The sequence below is a fragment of the Chlorocebus sabaeus genome, chromosome 2 (genome assembly GCF_047675955.1).
Source record: "Chlorocebus sabaeus isolate Y175 chromosome 2, mChlSab1.0.hap1, whole genome shotgun sequence".
In the NCBI taxonomy this organism is placed as follows: Eukaryota; Metazoa; Chordata; class Mammalia; order Primates; family Cercopithecidae; genus Chlorocebus; species Chlorocebus sabaeus.
Genome location: NC_132905.1, coordinates 17495439 through 17522497, shown reverse-complemented (window position 1 = coordinate 17522497; position 27059 = coordinate 17495439). Strand labels below are relative to the sequence as shown.

General features: G+C 47.9%; 1 protein-coding gene across 1 annotated transcript; it reads left to right on the top strand.

The window, feature by feature from the left end:
- Window positions 1–1023: 1023 nt before the first annotated feature.
- On the top strand, window positions 1024–25902 carry SLC2A10 (solute carrier family 2 member 10). Its single transcript, XM_008015151.3, has 5 exons — window positions 1024–1204; window positions 14910–16193; window positions 16734–16856; window positions 19281–19416; window positions 23346–25902. The coding sequence occupies exons 1-5, from the start codon at window positions 1201–1203 to the stop codon at window positions 23422–23424; spliced, it is 1626 nt and encodes a 541-aa protein (XP_008013342.3). The 5' UTR covers window positions 1024–1200; the 3' UTR covers window positions 23425–25902.
- Window positions 25903–27059: the final 1157 nt, after the last annotated feature.

The following is a 27059-nucleotide window of genomic DNA, read 5'->3' as shown; positions in this document are numbered from 1 at the left end:
GCAGCCAAGACAGAACTCTGGATCTCCTTTCCCAGTCTTCCAGTCTGTAAGTTCTTACTGATGTATATGTGATCTGCCTACTTTTCTCCAACCTCACCACTGTGACATGAGCCCAAACCAACTTCTCACCTTGCAACAGCCTCCCACGTCGGGAGGCTGAGTATTCCCGCCCTTAACCAGTTAGAACTCCCCAGTTATCTCTTCTGCTGATGGGGGTGAAATCTACATTCCTGACCCTGGCCCACCAAAGCCCCTCCCTTAGTCCCCATCTCCCTCCTCTCTCCCTGTCTTCTCCTCTGCTCCAGACACTCTGGCTTCATTTCTGCGTTCTTTATACCCCATAAGCTCCTTCCCACCCCGGGGCCTTTGCCTTTGCTGTTCCCTCTGCGGGGAATGCCGGGTCTCTGCTCAGATATCCTCTCCTAAGATCAGCGAGCTAAAGCAGCCACCTGTGCCTGCCTAACCCACCACCCTAGTTTAACTCTCTGCCTAGTCTTTATCTCTAGCTGATATTTCTCAGGATCCTTTAGTTGTTTCTTTTTCGTCTTCCCCTCCCAGAAGGTAAACAAAAGACCTGTCTGTTTTGTTCTTCGGCCCATCCCGAGCGGAGCGTAGTGCCTGGCATGTGGTGGTGTGCAAACGCAAGCGTGGAGTGAATGAGGGAAGAATCCATGGAGAGTGAGCGGCTCCGGTGGGTATGCGCGAGTGTCTCACTCGGTGTAGATGTGTGTGTTGTGTGTGTTGTGTGTTGTGTGTGCGCACGCTGGGGAGGCCAGACAAGTGTGGACCAGTGATTGGGACACCTCTTCCCTGCAAAGAGGCCGGGGAAGACAGTGCGTGTGGGGTCTTCTACTAGGGAGGATGGCTGGCCAGTGTGTCCCCTCCAGGGGAGGGCTACCAATGAAGAGGACCCGGGAGACGGCGGGTGGGGGCCCCCGGGAGGACAGTGGGCGAGGGAGGGGGTCCTTGCCAGGCCTGGGGCGGCCGGGGGCGGTCCCGGGCTTCCCTCTGTCCCGCCTCCAGGCTCCGGGGCCTGGCTGGCCGACGTGGCGTTGGCGGCGCTGTGCACGGGATAACAGGGCAGGAGGGACAGAGGCGGGGGCGGGCCGGAAAGTTTGTCCGCGGCGTTGGGGACTCCGGCCCGGGGGATGCGCGCCCGGCCCCCCAGCGCCCCCAGCACGCCGCGGAGTCCCGCTAGCCATGGGTAAGTCCTGATCAGGCGCTGCCGGCTGGAAGCCCGATCCCTTACCGGGGTGTAGACACCGCCTCCGCACGCCCCCAAGAGTGCGCGCCTCCTGGCCCCCCCTGCGCCGCCCCGGCCGGATACCGCCTCTTGGATGGCCGGCCCGGGACTGCAGGCCTGCGGCGGGAGCTGGGACGGGGCTCGGTCGCGCTTTCTTCCATCGTCCTTTCTGCCCCGGAAAAAGTGGCCCCTCACTTGCTGCGGCGCCCACTCAGGCCCAGGCACTCTCCCGAGCGCCTTCATCCGACAGCCCCGGGCAAGTGCTGTTGTTCCTGGTCTGCGGATGAACAAATGGAGGCTCCGAAAGGAGCAAAGCAGTTCATGGATTCCCTGTGCCCCAGGCGCTGTTGTGGGCCTGGGGACGCTGTCGCGAGCGAACCCTTGAACAAAACAGACGAACCCCCTCCTCTGGACGTGATTCTGCAGAGAGGGGGCAGAGAAGGAGATTCTAATACAGCATTGGGGTGGGACGAGTTGGGAATGGCTTTGTTACCACTCGGGACTAGGGCTCTATTTTTCTCTCTGCATTCAGAAGCCTCGAAGGGTCAGTCATTGATTCTTGAGTGAGCACCTACTATGTGCCAGACATTGGCGTAGGGGTTGGAGATTCAGCAATGAACAAAATAGACAATGATCCTCTCTCTCATGGAGCTGGCATTCTGGTTGAGCAGCTGGGTAAACACGTTTATGAATAACTTCAGAGAGAGATAAGGTGCTGTGGAACCCACAAAATGGGGTGGCGTGAAGGCCAAGGGTGTGGGTTCGTTAGGTGGGTGGTCAAGGTGGGTTTTCTGGAGTAGGACGTTTTGGAGCTGAGACCTTCCTCAGAAAAGGGTCTTGCTGAGATCTGGAGAAAGAGCTTCCAGGTGGCAGCAACGGTGCAAAGGCCCTCGGGCAGGAATGAGCTTGAGTGGCCCAGGCCGGGGTGGCCAGAGCACAGCGGGCAGGGCACCGAGGTCAAAGGGATGGCAGACAGGTGTGCAGGGCTTTGTAGGCCATGGTGAAAAGTTCAGATTTTATTGCAAATGCCACGAGAAGTTGGAAAAGGGTTTTAAGCTGGACTTCTTTTTTTTGAGATGATTGCTCTGTCACCAGGCTGGAGTACAGTGGCATGATCCCGGCTCACTGCAACCTCCAGCTCCCTGATTCAAGCAATTCTCCTGCCTCAGCCTCCCGAGTAGCTGGGATTACAGGCACATGCCACCACACCCAGCTAATTTTTGTATTTTTAGTAGAGAAGGGGTTTCACCATATGGGCCAGGATGGTCTCGATCTCCTGACCTTGTGATTCAGCTGCCTTGGCCTCCCAAAGTGCTGGGATTACAGGCGTGAGCCACCGCGCCCAGCCCTGAATTATCTTTTCAAACCTTGCTCTGAGTCATTCTGTGGAGCTAACACTGGCTATGATGTAGGTAAGCCTAGGAGGTGGGCATTATTATCCCATTTGTAGATGGGGAAGCCCAGAGATGTGAGGTGAGTTCCCCAAGGTCACACAGCTATGGAGAGGAGAAGCTGGGAGGGAACCCCAGCATTCTGGCTCCAGTCTGCATTCCTAACCACTGTGCCACGTGGCCTGTCATGGTGGATTGATGGTAAAACTGGTGACCAGTTCTGGCTCTGACAGGAGAGTCCATCCTCTTAACCCCCACATCACAGTGCCCCAGAGCCTGAGAAAAAACTGAGGCCCAGAGAGGTCAAAGTCTTCTTAAGGACACTCAGCTTAGCCCTAGCCCCTTGCTCCTGCGCCTCCTATTCCTGCTAAGTCAACCCAACAGCCATTTACTGAGTGTCTTTTATGGGCAGAGCGACGGCTGGGTGTTGGTGCTGGGGGAGGCACAAGTCACAGCTGCTGGTCTCTGTCCTCCGCAGAATTCTTACACTGCTCACTTCACAACAGGGACCAGGGATTGGGCTCTCTTTATAGCCTTTGGGGGCAGAACTGGATTCTAGCCCCAATTCCTCTCACTTTGTTCCGCCATTCCACTTTGACCTGGGAGAGTCTGCCAACTTTTCTGGTCACGCTCAAATACCCTTATCACAGGGCAGCTGTGAGAATGATGTGAAAAAATGAACTTACAGTGCTCAGCTCATCACCTATATCTGGTAAATGGTGAGTGAATGTGAGTTTTTATTTTATATTGCACCCAATATTGGGATTCTGGAGTCAGACTGCCCAAGTTCAAGTTCCTGCTATGTCACTTACAAACTGTGTCGCCTTGGGCAAATGTCTTCACCTCTCAGTGTGGTTGTTATTTCTGTAAAATGGGAATGACAATAGTGGTTGTCATAGGATTGACTAGGGATTAAGCCAGCTGGTACAGATACAGCCCCTTAGGAGAGTGACTGGCTATAGTGGGTGCTCCAAGTATCAGCTGGGACATTTGGAAGCCGGCCTTCTGCAAGAGGATATTCATACAGTTCAATTTCCCTTCTGGCTTCTCCCTGGAGCTTCAGGGAAAGCCACAGCAGGTCTCTGGTGCAGGGGGGACACAGTGCTGTGTGATTTCTGGTTGCGACAGTGCTGTAGTGTCACCCACAGGAGGCCTGGGAATTGCAGCTGGAGATACTTGCGTCCCAAACCTGGGTTCTTCCCCCTCCCACTGCCCCCGACTCTCTCCCTGGGAAGCTCTTCCCTCCACAGTGAGGGGCTTAGAGGATTAAGGGATTTCCTCCAGTGGGGGACATCTTCACATACAACCTATGTTTAGACAGGTAATTAATAGAAAGGATGCACACTTGCTAAACTTAGGTCAAGCCATCTTAATTTGTTCTCCTTAATTTTTTTCTTTTCTTTTCTTTCTTTTCATTCTTTCCTTCCTTCCTTCCCTCCCTTCCCTTCCCTTCCTTTCTCCCTTCCTCCCTTCCTCCCTTCCTCCCTTCCTCCCTTCCTCCCTTCCTCCCTTCCTCCCTTCCTTCCTTCCTTCCTTTTTAACAAAGTCCAGCTCTATCATCCAGGCTAGAGTGCAGTCTTGCAGTCTTGGCTTACTGCAACCTCTGCTGCCTCCCAGGCTCAAGCTATCCTCCTACCTCAGCCTCCTGAGGAGCTGGAATTACAGGCCCCTGCCACTACACCTGGCTAATTTTTGTATTTTTTGGTAGAGATGCAGTTTCGCTATGTTACCCAGGCTGGTCTTGAACTCATGAACTCAAGCAATCCTCTTGCCTTAGCCTCCCAAAGTATTGGGATTATAGGCATGAGCCACCATGCCCAGCCTAAGGCATCTTAATTTGAGGACCAGGCTTTACTCTGTTTCCTGTCCATGGCCACTTCTAGGCCCTGGACCTTTCAGATGTTCATGAGCCAAGATCCTTTCGCTCTGGATTTCCTACGTCCTCACAGTTCATTTGTTTTTTCATTCATTTACTCAATCATTCATTTGTTTAACAAATGTTGATTGAGTGCTGAGTAACTGTCCTTGGCATCAGGGAGACAGCTGAGAAGAAACAAACCACTCCTGTTCCCTTGAGGCTGACTTTCAGGTGAGGGAGACTAAAAAATATGTAAACTATATAGTTATTTTGGATGATGAGAAGTACTATGCAGAAAAAACAAGTGCAGAAGGGGATACAAAGTGCTAGATGCTACGGGGAGGTTGAATTTTACGTAGAAGGCCAGGGACAGCCTCACCAAGAAAGGGATGTTTCAGCAAAGATCAGAAGGGAGCAGGGAAGGAACCGTTGGCGTGTAGGGAAAGGACTTCCCAGGCAGAGAGGTTGGCGGGTACCAAGCTTTGAGTTGGGATGTGCTTGGAGAGAGAGCAACAGCAAGAAACCAGTGTGGCTGGAGCCCAGTGAGAGGGGGCGGATCCTGCAGAGCTTTGAAGGCCACGGTGAGGACACTGGCTTTTCTTAGAGTGAAATAGGAGCCTTGGAGGGCTCTGAGTGGAAGAGTGATGAGGCCTGACTTAGGTTTTCCCAGGATCCTTCTGGCTGCTGTGTAGAATTAGTTTAGGTTCAGAGGTATCTGACACAGCCCCAGAAATGCCATGAGGTGAAATAGCCCTGGTCCCCTATCCAGTCATTTGTTCATTCAGCAGAAACTTCATTGAATTCCTCTTGGGTGTCAGGGCAGGGCTGGGGCCCCGGAGGCTCAGGATGAGTCAATCTCTATCCCTGCCCTCCTTAGTTGAATATGGAAGACTCATAAAGGAACTTGCAGTGTGACCAAGCAAAGGGAGTACAGTGGAGAGTTGAGGAAGATGCATGGGAATTGCTCAGGGACTCCCTCAAACTTTTCCAATGAAAGTCGCTAAGCAGACATTACTGTCTGCTGATATGAAGGGTACTTGGGTACTGAGATTAAAAAAAAAACGACAGGACAACTTTCAGAAAATTGAGAAATTGGTGATGAGTATTTATGGGTCACTGAAGTCTGTGGCTTCAGGTACAGTTGGATCTAGGGGCTCATACCATGTTGTCAGGAATCCTTCATGGGGAAGATGGCCCCCAGTGGCTCCAGGCAGGTAAACCATCAGCTTGGCACCCCTGGTGAGCAAACACGCTCGGGCCGACTCTCACTGGGCCAGGTTCCCCCACGTGGTATTCACCTCTGCCTAGGGCCCAGGAATCTGCTGATTGGTTGGATCTGGATCATGGACACCACCCTGGGGCTGGGCACTGAGGGTGGAGGTGGGGGCGGTCATCTCCACCCAAACCAGGAGACTGTGAGACAAGGAAAAGGGGTGGCTCCCTGCAACGGAAGATGAGGAGTGGATGCCAAATAACAGATATGTATACCTGGAGGCTCCTTGGGGAGGTGGCACAGGACCTGGGACTGAAGAGGGAGAGTAGAGGAACAAACGGACCCTTTCCTTGGGGAACAAGGACAGTGCACGTAGGAGGCCCAGCATGTGCGGAGGTGGAGCAGCATGAAAGCGTACAGTATGTGCCGAAAACAAACGTGCTGGCAAGGTATGTGTGGGGGGACTGTGGCGACAGGGTCTGGGAGGAGGCGAAGTGGCCGAGGAGTTAGGCCAGCCCATGAAGGGCCTTTGCTGTCGTGCTAAGGTGGTGGGACTGACTCGGGTGATGGGAACCATGGAAAGGGAATGTTCTTCCTTGTCTTCCTGATGGCCCCGACTCCTTTGAGGTGCTCCTTTATATCTATAGTCGCATGCCACAGTATCATTTCACCATGCTTTATCCCTTGGGGTTTTCCTGAGCGCTCTCTCCCCTCCACCTCTGCCCCCTGCACCCCAGTTGCCTCCCACCCCACCTATCTCTGATTGACTCTTCTTGCTGGAAGGTCAGTGCAGCAGAGCTCTTAAGGACATGGGTTTGGGAGGCAGGCAGGTCAGCATTTCCATCCTGATCCTGTTGCTTCCTAGCTGTGAGAACACTGTGAGCCTTAACCTCCACGTCTGTGGATGGAATAATTGCAGCAGTCTCACCTAGGGTTGTTATGAGGATGAACTGAGGGAAAGAACATAAAGTCTTTGCACAGAGGAGGTCTCCAAACATGATACCTGTTATTATTACTATTTCATTTCACATTTGTTTGTTTGTTTTTATTGTCCATTCGTTTTATTGTCTGTTGCAACTGAACCTGCACTGATGTGTTTTCCAGTGGAACCTGTGGGTGGAAGCTGTGAATCCTTTGGTGGGGTTCCCTTTTGCTGCAAGAGGAACTCAGGAAATGGCAAACAAATCCTGGGCTTTCAGCTCGATTGCTTCACATGGCCTGGAAAGACCTTCCTTTCTGAGAGAAAACCTCAGGAATGAGGGAGGAGGGGCAAAGGGGGTGAAGACAGAGCAGGATCTGAGCAACATCTTCCAGGATGTTTACTAGTGGTGAGGAACAGGAAGGACAGGCCAGCCAGGGAATGGCAAGGGTTTGTTTCCTTAGAGGGTAGGAGTGGCAGGGGAGAGGGATGAGCAGAAGTGGAGGTGGGGAATGATTCCTTCACCCATGGAACTCCTCCCTCTGCACAAAAATTGCCCAACAAAGCTAAGAAGGGACCGAACCAAGAGAACAGAGTGAAATCACATTGCACCAAGGTTTTAAAGAGTAGGGACTGTGGACCCAGACAGCCTGGCTTTCATTCTAGCCACAGCCGCTTATAGCGTTTTTCGTTTTTTTATTTTAGAGTCGGGGTCTTCGTCTGTCACCCAGGTTGGAGTGCAGTGTCACGATCATAGCTCACTGTAACCTCAAACTCCTGGGCTCAAGCGATCCTCACACTTCAGCCACTAGAGTAACTGGGACTACAGGCACCCACCCCCATGCCTGGCTAATTTTTAAATTTTTTGTAGAGACAGGATCTTGCTATGTTGTCCAGGTTGCACTTACTACTTTTGACCTTAGGTGAGTTGCTTCACCCCTCTGATGATCACTTTATTCATTTGTAAATAATACAAGAGCCTACTTCATAATGTTGGGGTGAGAACTTTTTTTTTTGTTTTGTTTTTTTTGAGACAGGGTCTTGCTCTGTTTTCCAGGCTGGAGTGCAGTGGCACAATCTCGGCTCACTGCAACCTCCACCTTCCCGGATTCAAGCGATTCTCCCACCTCAGCCTCCCGAGTTGCTGGGATTACAGGTGCGGTGTGTGCCACACGCCCAGCTAATTTTTGTATTTTTAGTTGAGATTGGGTCTCACCATGTTGGCCAGGCTGGTCTTGAACTCCTGGCCTCAAGTGATCTGCCTGCCTCAGCCTCCCAAAGTGTTGGGGTTACAGGCGTGAGCCACTGCACCTGGCCGTAAATGTGTTTTTAAACTCAAAGCAATGTCTGGTCCAGAGAAACTCTCCATACATCTGGCTATAATATTGCAGATGTTCTTGTCAGTTCCAGGGTGGGAGTGCATAACACAGATACTGCTGGATTATTCTAGATGCTTCCAGAAATATATAGTGTGTGAATTAAAAATTAAGAGTAATCTGTACAATTGTGCTGCCAATAGGGTAGCCACCATCCATATGTGGTTATTTTTATATGTACATTAATTGAAATAAAATAAAATAAAATAATAAATTCAGGCTGGGCATGGTGGCTCATACCTGTAAGTAATCTCAGCATTTTGGGAGGCTGAGGCGGGCAGATCACCTGAGGTCAGGAGTTCGAGACCAGCCTGGCCAACATGGTGAAACCCCGTCTCTACTAAAAATATAAAAATTAGCTGGGCATAGTGGTACATGCCTGTAGTCCCAGCTACTCGGGAGACTGAGGCAGGAGAATTACTTAAACCCAGGAGGCAGAGGTTGCAGTGAGCCAAGATTGCACCACTGTGCTCCAGCCTGGGCAACAGAGTAAGACTGTTTAAAACAAAAAAAAAAAGAAAAAGAAAAGAAATTAGTTTCTACATCCCATTAGCCACATTTCAAGGGCTCATTTTCCACATGTGGTTGGTTAATGACTATCATATTGCACAGCATAGGTATAGAAATTTCTGTCATTGCAGAAAATGCTGTCAGGTAGTGCTGCTCTAAGAAGAAAGGAAAACATAGAAAGTGTAACACTCAAATCAGTGGGGGAAAAAATGGAAAAAAAAAAAAAAAACAAACCACCCCATAAATGATCCATCAAAAGCAGAAATGAAGGTAAAAAGAAATATCCTGATAGCACAGTAAATAGAAGACAAAAAAGTAAATGGCAGAAGCAATTTCAGTTGTATCAGTCATTGCAATAAATGTGAATCAGTTCACCTTTTATTTATTTATTTATTTGTCTATCTTTATTTATTTATTTTTGAGATGAAGTCTTGCTCTGTCGCCCAGGCTGGAGTGCAGTGGTGCAATCTCAGTTCACTATAACCTCCGCCTCCCAGGTTCAATTGATTCTCCCACCTCAGCCTCCTTGATAGCTGGGATTACAGGCACCCACCACCACGCCTGGCTAATTTTTGTATTTTTAGTAGAGATGGGTTTTGCCATGTTGGCCAGGCTGTTCTCAAACTCCTGACCACAGGTGATCCACCTGCCTTGGCCTTCCAAAGTGCTGGGATTATAGGCGTGAGCCACCACACGCGGCTGAGTTCACCTTTTAAAAGAAGAAACTCAGATTGCACCTGAAATGATCCAGCTCTATACTGCTTTCACAAGGGACACATGATAAATGGTTACAGATCTAACCGGTTGGGTTAAAGTGGGGACACAGCCAAACCATATCAGAAGGGGAGCAGGAGATGACACCAAGTTTGTGTTTTCTTAATCAAGTCTGGCATTGGGCAGGACTGTTACAGGTGGTAACAGCAATCATGGTACTTCTCCTCAAGCACACTTCCTGGGCCTCCTTTCTCTACTGAACTCTTCTAAGAGCCAGTTTTTACAGGTGAGGAAACTGGAGTTCAAAGAAGAAGCAACTTGCTCAGGGTGGCACAGAGCAAGTGGCAGTGCTGAGACTGGAACTCAGGCCTTTTCAGTCCTAGTCCTCATTGCTTTCCATTGTGCTAAGTTGTCAACACAGCAGATCATATAACAACTTAGAGGAACACCATCCATTGTTTCATTTTATCTTCCCACCAGCTCTGAAAGCAAACAAAGTAGATATTATTGTCCCCATTATACACATGAGCAAACTGAGACTGAGAGATCAGAAGTACCTCGGTTCAAGTGCAGCTGAAAGGGGCACAGAGTGAGATGAGGTATGTTCAGACACACAAGAGAGAAGCTTCAGAATGTCTAACCAGAACTCTCGGATAAATGGAATCATGAGGACTAGAAGGGGAAAAGAAGCAAATGGCAATAAAACAAATCTACCAAAAACAAAACAAAACAAGACAAAAAGCCTCTCACATTCTCACATTCAGCCAAGGATTTTCTACCTTCTTCATTAGTTTGTTCATTCATAAAACGGGAACATTGAAACACTCATTTCTTTGGATTTAGGAAGAATTTTTCAGAATTATTATTTTTGAGCGCTTCCTTTATTACCCTTTTCATTTTTCATCTTTAGCCAATGGTCCATTTGGATATAAATTAAACTAATCTAGGACTAAAAACCTCACATTGTAAGATACGGAAGTCAGAATTATTGTGCAGTTTGGTGTTTCCTAAGTAATGAAGTAGTTGGGTTGTGGCCTGCTTTCCTGATTCCCACAAACTGACCCTTGAGCTCACTCATCATGTACTCAGGAATCTTTATTCCATCTTAAAGGAGAAAAATGTTTGAATGGATGCTTTATTTATTGGTATTTTTCACACATAGATGTTGCAACATCTTTCATTAATTTGTCAGGAGCCCTTTGGAAGAGACTGATCTAGTAATATTTTATAGATGGGCAAAGAAAGACTCATTTGAGTTATCTATTGCTGTTTAACAAACACTCCAAGACTTAGTGTCTTCTAATAAAAATCATTTTATTATATCTACTAGTTATCTGGGTTGAATGGGTTCAGCTGGGTGGTTCTTCTGCAGCTGTGGTTGGAATCATCTGGAGGCCCCTGTCTGTTCCCTAAGGGTCTCTCCACATGGTTTCTCCATGTGACAGTGTAGCCAGATTTCTTACGTAGTGGCTTGGGGCTCCCCAAAAAACATAAAATGTGGAAATTGTTCAAGATTTAGACCCAGGACTGAACAGTGTCGCTGTAGCTATATTCTGGTGGTTAAAACTAGTCACAGAGCTACTCAAATTCAGTGTGAGAGGGAACCACATAAGGGCATAACGCCAGGAGGCGTGACTCATCGGGAGCCATCTTTAGAGACCAGCTCCCACAGCCCAGAAAGGGTAAGTGACTGGCCTAGTGTCACACAGCAAGTTAGTTGCCAAAACAGAAAAGAATCTTGTTTTGCAACTATCTAAAGTATTGTCCTGTCCTCACTACTATATATATGCAAAAATGAGTTGGGAGCCCTACAAATCCCTCAATTAGAAAAAAAGAAAGAGAGAGAGAGAGAGAGATTGCAGGTTTTTCCATGAGTCTGGAAATTCTGTTGCTCAGTATGCTAATTGGGAGCTTTTAAATTATAATTTATAGAAACCAGACTAAAAGAACAAAGAATGTTTGTTGGCTCATGTAACAAGAGCCCAATGGATTGAGTAAGCTTCAGGCACTGCTAGATCCATGGGTTCATGCAATAATATTGGGATCTATTTCTTGCTGTCTTTTGGCTCTGTTCTCATCTGTGTTGGTTTCATTTTCATAAAGGCCTGCTGCATAGCATGACCAATGACTATTTTGTTTCTGTAGCTTGAAATTCTCAAAAAATGTAGTTCTTTTTTCCTGTCTATGCATAGCAATTCCCTGAGACCCACTTGCTCATCCCTATGTGTGGGTGGAGAGTACTTGTGACTGGTAACCCCATCAGTGGGGGAAGGGGCTCCTTCTCAAAGGAAAAGATTCCAGGCAGACAGAAGTAGTAATGAATGTTTACTATACCCAGAGCCTTGTATTTCTTGAAGATTTGTTTCCATATGGAAGCAGTTGAAAACTGGTACCTGTGGGTTACACTCTGAGATGTGTTTTGTCTGACTCGAAGAATATTTTAATATGTTCTTGGAACAACATTTAAAAATCAGAAAATAGTTTATAAAAATCTAGATTTATGGTTTCTCTTTAAAAAAAAAAGAAAAAAAAAAACAAATCTGGCAGTTCTTGACCTTCCTGTTTTCCAATTTCCTTATCTGTTACATGGAGATATTAATAATACCTAACTCATGAGGTTGCTGCTCCATGGTGAGCAGGTCTATGCAAATCTATCTCTGAAGGCTGAGGAAGCTGAGAGGCCAAAAAAGGAGGCCGACAAATCCAGTCTTGCAGAAGGAAATTTCACAGGGACATACGAACAGGAGCCGTATCTCAGGTAGCCACAAGACCCATGGATTCTCATACCTGCCTTCCAGAAAGTATTCTTAATATATCAAGCTTTTAGCATAAAACATGTGCAGCTGATCATGTGTTCACACTTTCTTGCCAAGACTTGTGACCACTGGAGAGGCTGGATAAGCATCTTTATGAAGGGTTATCTATACTACAGGTATTTTAAAAGATCTTACTGTAGAACAACTTGGTATGTGGGGCCCAAATATCCATCATCATGGTGGTTTTGCTTCAAGATGCCCTCACTCTGGCCATGCAACAAGGTGTTTTCCTACAGTTGTGAGGATTACATGAAATGATGCGTTTAAAGTGTCTTACATTATGCCTGGCACAAGGGGATCAGTCATGAAATGGCAGTCACCCTTCTCATAATTTGCTAGAGATTATACAATCTGGTGTGTTAACAATACCTGGAGCTGTGTTGTGACTTTAGATGAGGCATAAACTCTCCAGTTTGCCGCAATCCCCACCATTCTTTGTTGTCTTACATGCAGCCTGTGTTCCTCATTGATTTTAACTGGCAGCTCCCTGCTATATAGCATTTCTTCTTAGTTTTCATTAGCACTCTCACCTGGACCCTTGTACTACCCTTCCAACCTGGTGTTACTCTTGCTCTCTGGTTTCACTGCTAGGAATAGAAACTGGAAGTAGCATAGTTTCACTAAGTCAGAAATGGTTGGGATTTTCTTCTTAGCACATAAAAATATATGGAGATTGACAATCCATTGTTGATATGGTGGGCTTACTGTCACCAAGGACCCATTCTTCTTCTATATTTCTGTCCTACTATGTCGGTGTGTAGCTTTCATCCTCATGGTTACCCCCAACCATGTTCCAGGATGGCTGCTGAAGCTCCAGTCATCACACTTGCATTCCAGGCAAGAGGTAAGGGAGCTAGAAAAAAGGGCAAAAAAGACACTAGCCAGCTGTCTCCCTCCTCACCCTCTTCTTGGAGAGCTTTTCTCAATGTCCCACCAAAAAAACTCCCTCTTCCGTCTTAGTAGCCACCCATAGCTGTGTGAAAGGTGGGAAATGTAGTCTTTTAGCTGGATAGAGTCCTGATACCAAAGAAAAAGGGGTGAATGGACATTGATTGGGCCACACTCACCTCATTTAGCATCTCCATACAACAGCAAGAGCAATATTTTAAAAATTAAAAGTAGATGACCTATTTGTTTCCTGTTGGTACTCATAAAAATTGAAAAATAAAAGTAGATCACCTCATTCCTGGCTGAAGCCAACATTGTCCTCTTGACCTGCAAAGTCCCACATGGTGCTGGCCCCTGCCTACTTCTCCTGCCTCATCATTTCCCATCACTCTCACTCACTGGGCTTCAGCCTTTGGCCTCCTGGCTGATTGCCTCAGTGATTAAAGGTCCTCACTTTAGCCACATCATCTCTACAACTTACTTGTTATGTGACCATGAGAAAGTTTCTTAACTTCTCTGTACTTTGGAGGATGATAGTAATGATATGTTATAGGGTTGCTGTAACAATTAAATGGGAAAATACATATAAAGCTCTTAAAACAGATTCTGGCATTTAGTAAGGACCATATAAGTACTAACCATTAATATCCATAGTTGTTCAAACACCAAGAACTGTCCTACCTCAGGGCCTCTGTACTTTTTGTTCACTCTGTCTAGAATGTTCTTCTCCCAGATTTTCCTAGGACTTTTGCTCTCATGTCACTCAGATCTCTGCTCAAATTTTTGCTCTTCAGAGAGGCCTTAAAATAGTACTACTCCATCAATCTTTTTTTTTTTTTTTTTTTTTGAGACGGAGTCTCACTCTGTCGCCCAGGCTGGAGTGCAGTGACGGGATCTCAGCTCACTCAAGCTCCGCCTCCCGGGTTTACGCCATTCTCCTGCCTCAGCCTTCCAAGTAGCTGGGACTACAGGCGCCCACCACCACGCCCGGCTAGTTTTTTGTATTTTTTAGTAGAGACGGGGTTTCACCGTGTTAGCCAGGATGGTCTCGATCTCCTGACCTCGTGATCCGCCCGTCTCAGCCTCCCAAAGTGCTGGGATTACAGTCTTGAGCCACTGCACCTGGCCTACTCCATCAATCTTAATTCTCTTTCCCTGCTTCATTTTTTATGACATCTTCACCACCTAAAATTATATGCTTATTTATTATCTTCCTATTTCTTCTAGAACATTAGATCCTGGACAACACGGCTATATTCCAGCCCTAAGAGCACTTCCTGGCATGTTGTAGATGCCAGATAAATAAATTTGGATGGATGGATGGATGGATGTGTGGATGAGTATATAAAAGGATGAAATACAGACATGGGTGGATGAATGGGTGGTTTTGTAGATAGATACAAATAGATAGATAGATATTGTAGATCAATAAATTGATGGATGGTTGAGTGAATTAAGGGATAGATAAATGGACATACAGATGGATGAATATTTGGGTGGATGAAGTAGATGAATGGATGGAGGATGCATAGATGGATGGATGGGTGGTTGAATAGATGGAGTAGATGGAAGAATGGATGGATGGTTGAATGGATGATTGAACAGATGGTATAGGATGGTGGTTGGATGGATGGATGGATGGATGGATGGATGGATGGATGGTTGAACAGATGGAGTGGATGGATGGATGGATGGATGAATAGATGGAGTGGAATGGGTGGTTGAACAGATGGAGTAAATGGATGGATGGAGGAGGAATGGATGGATGGTTGAATTGATGGAGGGGATGGATGGACAGACGGATGGATGGATGGATGAATGGATGGATGGATGGATGGATGGATGGTTTGAATGGATGGTTGAATAGATGGAGTAGATGGATAGATAGATGGAGGTGTTGATAGATGGAGGGAAGGTTGAATGGACTGATGGTATGACAAGGAACCATTCTAACTCTGTCCCTGTCACTTTTGTTTTTCAGGCCGCCCCCCACCTCTACTGCCCTTGTGTGCCTCTGTGTCTTTGCTGGGTGGCCTGACCTTTGGTTATGAACTGGCAGTCATATCAGGTGCCCTGCTGCCGCTGCAGCTTGACTTTGGGCTAAGCTGCTTGGAGCAGGAGTTCCTGGTGGGCAGCCTGCTTCTGGGAGCTATCCTTGCCTCCCTGGTTGGTGGCTTCCTCATTGACTGCTATGGCAGGAAGCAAGCCATCCTCGGGAGCAACTTGGTGTTGCTGGCAGGCAGCCTGACCCTGGGCCTGGCTGGTTCCCTGACCTGGCTGGTCCTGGGCCGCTCAGTGGTTGGCTTCGCCATTTCCCTCTCCTCCATGGCCTGCTGTATCTATGTGTCAGAGCTCGTGGGGCCACGGCAGCGGGGAGTGCTGGTGTCCCTCTATGAGGCAGGAATCACCGTGGGCATCCTGCTCTCCTATGCCCTCAACTATGCACTGGCTGGTACCCCCTGGGGATGGAGGCACATGTTCGGCTGGGCCACCGCACCTGCTCTCCTGCAGTCCCTCAGCCTCCTCTTCCTCCCTGCTGGTGCAGATGAGACTGCAGCACACAGGGACCTCATCCCACTCCAGGGAGGTGAGGCCCCCAAGCTGGGCCTGGGGAGGCCACGGTACTCCTTTCTGGACCTCTTCAGGGCACGGGATAACATGCGAGGCCGGACCACAGTGGGCCTGGGGCTGGTGCTCTTCCAGCAACTAACAGGGCAGCCCAACGTGCTGTGCTATGCCTCCACCATCTTCAGCTCCGTCGGCTTCCACGGGGGATCCTCAGCCGTGCTGGCCTCTGTGGGGCTTGGCGCAGTGAAGGTGGCAGCTACCCTAACCGCCATGGGGCTGGTGGACCGTGCAGGCCGCAGGGCTCTGTTGCTAGCTGGTTGTGCCTTCATGGCCCTGTCCGTCAGCGGCATAGGCCTCGTCAGCTTTGCCGTGCCCATGGACTCAGGCCCAAGCTGCCTGGCTATGCCCAATGCCACTGGGCAGATGGGGCTCCCTGGAGACTCTGGCCTACTGCGGGACTCCTCTCTACCTCCCATGCCAAGGACCAATGAGGACCAAAGGGAGCCAATCTTGTCCACTGTTAAGAAAACCAAGACCAATTCCAGATCTGGAGACCCTTCAGCCCCTCCTCAGTCGGCCCTGAGCTCTGCCCTCCCTGGGCCCCCTCTGCCCGCCCAGGGACACGCACTGCTGCGCTGGACTGCACTGCTCTGCCTGATGGTCTTTGTCAGTGCCTTTTCCTTTGGGTTTGGGCCAGGTAAGTGGAGTTTTCTTGCAGGTGACTCTGGAGCCTCCTACCCCTCCTAGGGGGAAGTTTGGGGACTTCCCACCCTGACTACCTGGCAGGGTGTCAGCAGGGCACTAGAGGTGGGTTGACCATGAAGCTTCAGGGCCCCTCACTTACTAGCAGTTGCTCCTCCCAGCGCCAGTGCCTAATTTTATGTTTGTAATTTGTATTCCTTAAAAGGCTCCCCAAGTCATTTGAGCTTCAGGTCCCTTAAAGCCTGGATAGCTCACAACTGGAAGGAATTTAATGAATAGGGTGAAAAACCAATCATCCCAGTTCATCCAAGACTGTTCCCATCTCAGCATTGAAAGTCTCATGTCTCAGAAAACCTCTCAGTCTTTAGCAAACTGAGACCCTACTGGGATTCTTACAGAGGTATGGGGGTGGCAGTTTGGTATCAGGAGCCTGACACTGCAAAATCCCATTGTTGAGAGGCTGCGTGTTTGACCTGATGGTGCCAGGCCCCAGGTCCCACCACAGCCCAGGAGCCCTCCTGCTCTCCCACCCTAGTGACCTGGCTTGTTCTCAGCGAGATCTACCCTGTGGAGATACGAGGAAGAGCCTTTGCCTTCTGCAACAGCTTCAACTGGGCAGCCAATCTCTTCATCAGCCTCTCCTTCCTTGATCTCATTGGTGAGTCCTTCCCAGACAAGTCCGTTTTTTTTCTGTGGCCCAAGCTCCCTACTCTAAAGCAGAAATGTTTGGATTTTCCTGTGTATTAGCTGCAGAACCATTATTCTGTGCAGAAACATCACCAAGTGTCCAAAACGACATCCAGGACCCTTGTACGCACTGTGAAACTCCCCTGGCCAGCTAACGGGTGATAGACTACACCCAGTACTGGTGAGAGGTCATCTGAGGTCAACCGGCAGGTGTAACAGTAGCAATGTTTATTTGCTCCAAACTGGCTTAAACTGGTTCATGACACCTGTTTTTCTTGGCTTTTCTTTTCTTTGGAAGTTTTTCTTGGCTTTTCTTTTCTTTTTAATTTTTTTTTTGAGACAGAGTCTTGCTCTGTCAGCCAGGCTGGAGTGCAGTGGTGCAATCTCAGCTCACTGCAACCTCCACCTCCCAGGTTCAAACTATTCTCCTGCCTCAGCCTCCCGAGTAGCTGGGACTATAGGCACCCGCCACTATGCCCGGCTAATTTTTGCGTTTTTCATAAAGACAGGGTTTCACCAGGTTGGCCAGGCTGGTCTCGAACTCCTGACCTCAAGTGATCCACCCGCCTTGGCCTCCCAAAGTGCTGGGATTACAGGCATGAGTCACCGTGTCTGGCCTGGAAGTTTTTCTCAAATCAAGTTTGGGTGACATCATCTCTTCCTCCCTAGCATTGAAACCCAGTCTGCGGTGTGGTGGGATGGGGTGGAAATTATGTGGACCCAGAACACCAGGGAATGACTCTGAAATGCTGAGATGCTCATGGCTCCAGACCCTGGTCTTCAGTGGGTATTGCTCATCTGGGCCAGAGTACACAGGTTCCTTCACTGTGGGCCCCAAGGCACAGTTCTTAGGGTTCAGTTATTTTCCTATTCCCTATGGCCAAGAGTTTCCTTCTCAAAGGTGCAGCCACCTTGGGAGGCTGGGGGACGGTGCTGTGGGAAACCCCAGTGGAAGAACCCCCCCCATCATGACTGTCTTCCACCCCCAGTCTTAGGGAATCCAAGCTTCTCCCTGCAGCCTCAGTCTTCAAGCATTTCCCTTTGCGTGGAGTAAATGAGTAAGAGAGGAGAAAGAAGGAGAGAAACAAGGAAGGGAGGAAGGAAGGGAGGGAGGGAGAAAGGAAGGAAGGAATTTACTGGAATTGTATCATATATCATCCCCATTTCACATATGGGAAAATACATCCTTACCCCATCCAGCCAGGGAGTCAAAAGACTAGAACCAGCCCCACTGACTTCCATACTATTGCTCCTCCTGCTGGCAATAGGTCCAGCTGGTCATGGGAGGCTGCCTAAAGGAGATATGGATATGGCTGTCAGAGGTGAGAATGGCTTCCAAAACATAATTTGTCTTCTGCCTTGACAAAGACCCTTCCTCCACAGCCTCTTCTCTGTCTTGGGCTGGATGACATCAAAGGACTCAGGGTCATTCCCATCTTGGCTGCTGGCTCTGAGACCCACTGGAGGCTCTAGGAAGGAGGCCGACTCCGGGACTGAACTGTGACTTTTGTCCTCTCTCCCAAACCAGTCACAGGCCAAACTGGCTAAAACTCAATTCTCTGAATGATCGATTCACTGAATGACCAATTCATGGAATTTCTGGGTGTTTTGTTGTTGTTGTTTTTGTTTGTTTTTTTGTTTTTTGTTTTTGTTTTTTGTCTTTTTTTTATTTTTGAGACAGGGTCTCACTGTCGCCCTGAGTGCAGGGCAGAGTGCAGTGGCATAATCTCGGCTCACTGTAGCCTTAACCTCCGGGGCTCAGCCTCTCGAGTAGCTGGGGCTACAGGTGTGTGCTGTCACGCCCAGCTAATTTTTTTAGTTTTTGTTTTTAGTAGAGACAGGGTTTCACCATGTTGCCCAGGCTGGTCTTGAACTCCTGAGCTCAAGTGATCCTCCCACCTCAGCCTCCCAAAGTGCTGGTATTACAGGTGTGAGCCACTGTGCGGAGCCCAATTCATGGAATTTCTAAGGGTTTTTTTTTTGTTTTTTTTGTTTTTTTTTTTTAACTGAGATTTGCCAAGCTGTGTCTATGCAGCTGTTTGGCAACTCAGCTGGATCCACGATCCTTCAGGCCAGGCTTTTGGAGCCCAAGCACACTCCACGGGATAGTGCTCTAGATGTGGGTGAGGAGGGGTCTGTCCCATAAACACAAGTTGCCATTGTCTCTGTGCTTGTGGACTTGCATCCTAGGTCATCCCTGCCTTTGAGACAATCAGTGAGATTTCCGCTTTAAGGTACTTCACTGACAGCTTATTGGTCATTCTGCAAATTGACCATTGGGAACATTTGCTTTGAGTGAACTGACTTTCCATGCCTGACCTAGAACCCGCCAGTTGGCCCAGGCTGCGGGGCCAGAGTGCCTGACCCCAGGCCTACACACCCGCCCTTTTTCCAGGCACCATCGGCTTGTCCTGGACCTTCCTGCTCTACGGACTGACCGCTGTCCTCGGCCTGGGCTTCATCTATTTATTTGTTCCTGAAACAAAAGGCCAGTCATTGGCAGAGATAGACCAGCAGTTCCAGAAGAGACGGTAGGAAGCTGACAGGGTGGGTCTGGGGGAAGAGCTGTATCACACCCCAAGCACATGGCTTCAGGATTTTCATCTTTGTGCTTTCCCTTTGCAAGCGGGCATTCCTCCTGTCTTCCTGGGCACTATGAGTTTTGTCCGGTCACACACAGCTGTTTTCCTTGAGTTGTTCTGTGTCTCCCTACAGTGCCTTTTCATTTGACTTTAAGACCCAGCTCACAAGGATTTAAAAATCATTTGATTATGGAATACAGGAGGCTAGAACAGTGGAATCTTAAAACCATAAACTATCTTAGAGTCACTGGACCTTGGAGAAGCAATACATTATAACTATGGCCTTTAAATATTGCATGCAAAACACCTGGGGGCTTCATGCATTCATTCTGCGGCTATTTATTAAGTCCTTACTATGTGCCAGACAGTGTTCAGAGCCTTAGGAAACTTGCAGAGATTAAGGAAGACAAAGTTCCTGTCCTCAAGGAGCTTCCATTTGATGGGGGAGGAAAGACAACACATGCATAAACAAGAGCATTTTAGTTGGTGGTGGGTGATTAGGAGAAAATGAAACAGAGCAAAATATGTTGAGAGGGCCAGGTTGACACAGGGGGAACAAAGAAGAAAGGGGTTGTGGCTGAAGTAGAGTGGGTGGTCAGGGAGGGAAGTCCTCTCAGAGGAGGTGGAATTTAAGTCAGTGAGAAGGAGGCACCCATGTAACGATGAGGGGAGGAGCATTAGGGAGAAGGAACAGCAAGTGCAAAGGCCCTGAGGTGGGCATGTATCTGGCATGTGCAAGGAACAACAAGGAAGCCAGTGTGCCTGGAACAGAGGGAGGGAAGGGCATGCAGGGTCAAACAGGCTAGGTGGGTAGGAGCTAGATCACATCAGGTCTTCGGGTCATTAAGGGGAGTTCAGAATCATAGCATCATGAGACTATTCAAATAAAAGAAGAGTGGAATGGGAGCTTCGGAAGGAACTTCAAAGTGCTACAATCCTAAGCATCCTTGGCAAATGTCCCCAGTTACCTCTTGTAAGTAGGTGATAGTCACCAGCTCCTGACTGCCCATTCTGTTTCTGGGAAGTCATACAAAGTTTAAAAAAAAATTTTAATATTGACTAGCATCCCTGCACCAGCTTCTAAGCCCCACCCTAATCTGGCTCCTGATGTAAGAACCCGTAACCCAGTCCTCCCCACTCCAGAATGTCCTCTCCTACTTTGTTGAGTGGCACCTTCTGCAGTTTCGGCAGGCCCCTCAGCAACCCAGCTGTATTAGTTAGGAAATCGATTTGGCTGCTTGAAGTTGTCCAAATGTCAGTTGGGGGTCCAGGACTGGGTGGAAGCTGTGTGCCATGAGGTCATGCAGGGTCCCAGGCTCCTTCTGTTTTACTACCGTGCCACCTCTTCCATATTGCCTTTCCTGCATGGCCTAAGGAGGTGCAACCCCACATACCTGCCAGAGGATGGGGGAGGGGGAGGGGTGGGCATAGTCCTCAAGGTCACTTCTGCCCACATGCCTTTGCATAGAACTTGGCTACACCTATGTGCAGGGGAGGCCAAGAAATGTGGTTTTCAATCTGGGTAGCCATGTGCCCAGCTGAAAATCAAGGGTTCTGTTACTGGACAGCTGCCTGGCATCTCTGCCACACTGGTTTTCTTGGGAGAAGATTCCAAATCCATCCTCTGAGATAAAAAGCAGAGGAGGCAGAAAGGCAGGTGGGAGCCAGCTTTGGGGTAAGGCAGGATGTGACTGCAGCTGTGGGGTGTCAGGCTGGTCCTGGGGTTACATGGGGGAGCAAGGGCCAGCCCTTGGGGACTGGAGGCTGGGTCTGCTCTGACTCTGGAGAAGACAGGAAGTTAGGGGTTTTCGTGGAGTCCGGAGGCAGGTCTGTGTTTCATCATCTCTGTCCCTAGAGTTCAGGGGACTCAGAGGCCACAGAGAGAGAGAGAAACTCAACTTTGGGAACACAGGACCAGGGCATGTCCAGGGATTTTGACAACAGGAACTAATGGGATAGTCTTTTCAGCAGCAACTATTTTCACTCCTGTGTCCTCCATCAAAAGTCATGGTCCCAGGAGAAAGTCTGATTGGCCGAGGCTGGTTTATGTGCCCACCTCCTAACCTCTAACTTAGCCAGGATAGGGTAGAGATCCTTGATTGACAGTCCAGTCAAGCCACATGCCACAGAGTAGACTAGTTCCCCCAAAATGAGAGGCAGATGCCGGTAGAGCTGTCACCCACTGCTGTAGGGCTGACTTCTTCTGCATCCCTATGCCTCAGATGTGCTTGTTGGAAATGGGGACCTACATCTTGTAGATCCAGTTTCTCTACCTGCTTTAGGGACACATTAGTAACACAAGGGGCTCAAATCGTCTTACATCAATCAATGGCAGTTGGTTGCCGAAATGTTGTTTATTTTGCTTTCTGTCAAGTTATTTCTGTTCAAAAGAGACCTTTACCAATCCCTCAGGGGATATAATAACAACAACAACAAAAAAAAACTTTCAAAAATTCCTGTTTTATCCTAGTTTCTCAGGAATCGATTCATTCAACTTTCAGCAAATATTTTCAAGTGCCAGGCACTGTAGTAGGCTCTGGGGACAGACCCGTGACCGAGAGAGACCCTGTCTCTGGACTTAGAAGGAAGTTACATTTTAATGTATAGGAGAGAGAGAGACTACAAAACTCAAAAAATGCACAAATAAGATAATTCAGAGTTTTTAGATCATGAAGAAAATAAGGCAGGTTAACCTACCAGAGAGTGAACAGCAGATTTGGGAGATGGATACAGTTTCTTTAGCTAGGCTGCAAATAGCTATGGGTGCATTTGTGTTACAAGTGTATCAGGAATTTTCAACAACCACGGGATATTTTTGTGTATTGGTTTCACTCACTGCCCTGTTCCCAGGGCCTAGAACAGTGCCTGGCACTGTCATCTTTAACCATGTCTCTGGCTGAATGAATGATGCTCAAGGAAGGCCGCTCTGAACTGAGACTGGAATTACGAGAAAAAGTCAGCGGTTTCAAGAGCTGGAAGAAATGTTCTAGGTGGAGGGAACAGCAAGAGCAAAGGCCCTGAAGTGGAAACAAGTTAGGGGTTTTGAAGGGAGAGACAGGAGGCCCAAGTGGCCGGGGTGTGATGAGCAAATGGGATTGGAGGGGTTGGTGTCGGGGAGGGCGGCCATGGTGAGAAGATGGGATGTTAGGCTGAGCATGATGATGGCTTCCTTCTGAGCAGGTGTATTAGTCCGTTCTTGCATTGCTATGAAGAAATGCTGGGTACTTTATAAAGAAAAGAGGTGTAATGGGCTCACGGTTCTGCACTCTGTACAGGAAGAATGTCGCTGGTGTCTGCTCAACTTCTGGGGAGGCTTCAGGAAACTTACAGTCATGGCGGAAGGCGAAGGGCAGTCAGCACATCTTACATGGCGGCAGCAGGGGGTGGCGGGAGCAGGGGAAGGTGCTACACACTTTTAAATGACCAGATTTCATGAGAACTCACTTACCATCTCAAGGACACTACCGAAAGGGATGGTGTTAAACCATTCGTGATAAACTGCCCCCATGATCCAATCACCTCCCATCATGCCCCACCTCCAACACTGGGAATTACAATTGAACATGAGATTTTGGTGGGGACACAGATCCAAACCGTATCAGTGGGGAGTGACAGATTTTTGCGTTTAGAAAGGTCACTGTGAATGTAATGGTGACAAGGGGTTATAGGAGGTCAGGGAAGACCCTGGGAGACCAGGGAGGAGCTGCTGGGGGTCCAAGTGAGAGAAGATGGACATTTGTAGCAAGGCAGGAAGCAGGAAGGGTCATTGTAGGAGTGAAGGTGGGATTGGGGGTGGGAACTCCAGTGGAAGGTCCACCCCCCCAGGGACGGCCCCAGGCCTTGCCACCGCATGATCCCACACATTCTCTGTTTGACAGGTTTGCCCTGAGCTTTGGCCACAGGCAGAACTCCACTGGCATCCAGTACAGCCGCATTGAGGTCTCTGCAGCCTCCTGAGGAATCCGTCTGCCTGGAAATTCTGGAACCATGGCTTTGGCAGACCGTCTCCAGCATCCTGCTTCCTAGGCCCCAGAGCACAAGTTCCAGCTGGTCATTTGGGAGTGGCCCCTGCCCCCAAAGGTGGTCTGTTTTTCCTGGGGTAAAAAGGATGAAAGTCTGAGAATGCCCAACTCTGAGGGTTTCTGAGGATCTAGCTTCATGCCTCAGTTTCCCCATTGACTTGCACATCTCCGCAGTATTTATAAGAAGAACATTCTGTGAAGTCTTTGTTACACCATGGACTTTCTCACAGAATCTCAAGGGTACCAATCCTGGCAGGAAGTCTCTCCCGATATCACCCCTAAATCCAAATGAGGATATCATCTTCTCTAACCTCTTTTTTCAACTGGCATTTTGGGGAGGGAGAAATCTCTTTTTTTACTCTTACTTTTTTTGAGGCAAAGTCTCACCCTGTCGCCCAGGCTGACATGATCTCGGTTCACTGCAACCTCCACCTCCTGGGTTCAAGCAATTCTTGTGCCTCAGCCTCCCAAGCAGGTGGGACTACAGGCGCATGCCACCACGCCCAGCTAATTTTTTGTATTTTTAGTAGAGATGGGGTTTCGCCATGTTGGCCAGGCTGGTCTCGAACTCCTGAGCTCAAGTGATCCGCCTGCCTTGGCCTCCCAAAGTGCTCGGATTATAGGCCTTTTGACTCTTTTGTCTGAGTTTTATTCGACCCCTCTAATTCTCTTACCCAGAATATTTATCCTTTGCCAGCAACTCTGACTAGTTGATAGAAGGCTTCAGCTCTAGTCCTTGGTCTGCTGGTGTCATTGCTGTATGAATGACCATGGGCCTCAGTTTCCCCACTTGTATAATGGGAAGCCTGGACCAGGTCATTCTTAAGATTTCTGTTGACTCCAGTGAGCTGGAATTCTAAATGCTGGTCCAGGAGCTGTCTCCAGGATGGCACAGGATGGCTTTGCAGAAAGGAGATAGGTTTGGAGGCCAACAAACCTGTTTGTCAATATTGCCTTTGCCTCTTGGCAGCATTTGAACCTGGGTAAAAAACAGCTCCCTGAACCCTCAGTTTTCTCATCTGCAGAATGGGGATAATTATGTCTCAGGGGTGTATTTAGACCCTGTTTCCCTTCAGGAGGGTCCCCAGCTGGTCCAGGAACTGGGAAATTTCTACTCATCCTGTTACCCAGGTCCCTCCTCTGGACCCAGTAAAGGGTCAGGGTGAATCAGATAGGGGACTGAGCAAATCAGATATGGGACTGGAGATCACTTAAGGAAGGGACTGACAAGAAGCTCCCAGATGCTGGGGAGAATGAAGAGCTAAGATAGGTCCTAAGGTGCTGGATGCTTTGTCATTCATGCCTGCACACATGGATGCTGGCAGAGCGCCCAAGGACTCTGGTCCCTCGAGTTCTCCTGTCTTCTCCATTCTAGATGCTTCCGGTGGTGTGCTGGAGCTGGCTTTGCCGGCTTTTGAGAGCTGATTGCTACACTTTCAGGATTTTTGCAAGTGTAAACACAGCCATTATAAAAAATTAAATGACTTAAATGTATAATTCAATACATTATATTAAAACAAATAATTATACTCAAAACTCATTACCTAATTTTACTACATGTTACTATTATCTGTGCTCTTGAGACTATTTATATATAGTAACTCTTACAGAGACCTAGGGGAGATACCGCACGTTTCTTCCTGATTCTCCACTCAATGACATCACGTTAGTTTGTCTTTGATTGGTTAACTGGCTGCGGGGAGTATTTTTGTATCACAAAGATTAGAGAGGACTATACATCAGGGCTTGATTTATTGTTTTGTTGGTTTTCTAGACTTCAGAACATGCTGGATTAAATGTCAGTAATGCACATTAAACTTTAAAGTATGTCTTGTTTATAGCCAATACAGTGTGAATAGCACCAAAATATGAAGAAACTGTTCTTCCAATAGTCAGACACTATTATCCATTTCAGCTGACAGCTTCTCAAATCATTGAAGAAACTGGAGTTCTGACGTTCATCTTCATTGTTTTACTTTTGTCTTCCTCACTAATGTAAACAAAAATTTCAACCAGCATTCATGCCAAACTTATATGCATTCTTCAGCGTCTTCCTGTAGAGTAATCAGGGATTTTTATTCATAGTCTAACTTTGTCAAATCATGGCTAAATCGCTGTGATAGTTGGCTTTGGATACAAGAGCTTGGCAAAAAATTAGCAAAAGATTCTGTAAGGATTAATAATTGGCTATATGGAATTTAGGGTAAAGAGTGTTTACAATAAAGAATATTTACAATAAAGAGTTTATTATTATTTGTAAATTGTGTGCAACAAACATATCCTTTATCTCTGTAAAATTTATACACAAAAAAATTAACAAAAGATTCTGGAAGAATTAATTGGCTGTATGGAATTTAGGATAGAGTATTTACAATAAAGAGTCTTTACAATAAAGAGTTTATTATTATTTGTATATTGTGTGCAACAAACATATCTTTATCTTAGTAATATTTACGTGCACACACATACACACACATTTCTTCCCTGGAGAGCTGTTGTTAAACATTTACCAGCACACTACTGCTTAGAGCTATGCTTGTGGCCCCTTCAGATCTCTTCTCTCTCTAAGGACCCATAAACCACACTCAATTCTCCTTTCCTCTGCTATCAGCCTAGAAGAATGCGCTCCTAGTCCTAGGGTGAATTCTCGCCTTTCTTGCGCCGGGTTATAAACTTGGGGTTCACGTAGGGAATACAAATGAGTGAAGCCATTTAAGACATTAGGGAGTAGTGGGGTCTGTGGGAATGGGGAAACACAGGGCCTTTTTTTTTTTTTTTTTTTTTTTTTTTTTTGAGACGGAGTCTCGCTCTGTCACCCAGGCTGGAGTGCAGTGGCCGGATCTCAGCTCACTGCAAGCTCCACCTCCCGGGTTTACGCCATTCTCCTGCCTCAGCCTCCCGAGTAGCTGGGACTACAGGCGCCCGCCACCTTACCCGGCTAGTTTTTTGGTATTTTTTAGTAGAGACGGGGTTTCACCGTGTTAGCCAGGATGGTCTCGATCTCCTGACCTCGTGATCCGCCCGTCTCGGCCTCCCAAAGTGCCGGGATTACAGGCTTGAGCCACTGTGCCCGGCCAACACAGGGTCTTTCTATAAGGGTGACCGACCCTCAATTCCAACTGGTGTCTCCCATGTAGGAATGTGGGCCCAATGTGGCATGGCCATCTGTATTTTCAACAAATTACAGAAATTCACACTTTGGTGCAAATTTTATTGATTTTTAAGTTTTGGCAATTGATTCCAAACTTAAAAATAGCTTGTAAGTTAAACAAAATACTCCATGGCTAGATCATGACCTTTAGTCTGTGCCTCTAATCTTGATGTTTTTCCGGCTGAGATATTCCTTTCTTCTGCCTATTTGAGGCACTCAGCTTAATCTCGTTAAAGAATCACGGCTTTTGGGCTGGGCTTGGTGGCCTACACCTGTAATCTCAGCACTTTGGGAGGCCAAGGCAGGTGGATCACTTGAGGCCAGGAATTCGAAACTAGCCTAATCAACATGGTAAATCCCCACCTCTACTAAAAATTAAAAGATTAGCCGGGTATGATGGCACTCACCTGTAGTGCCAG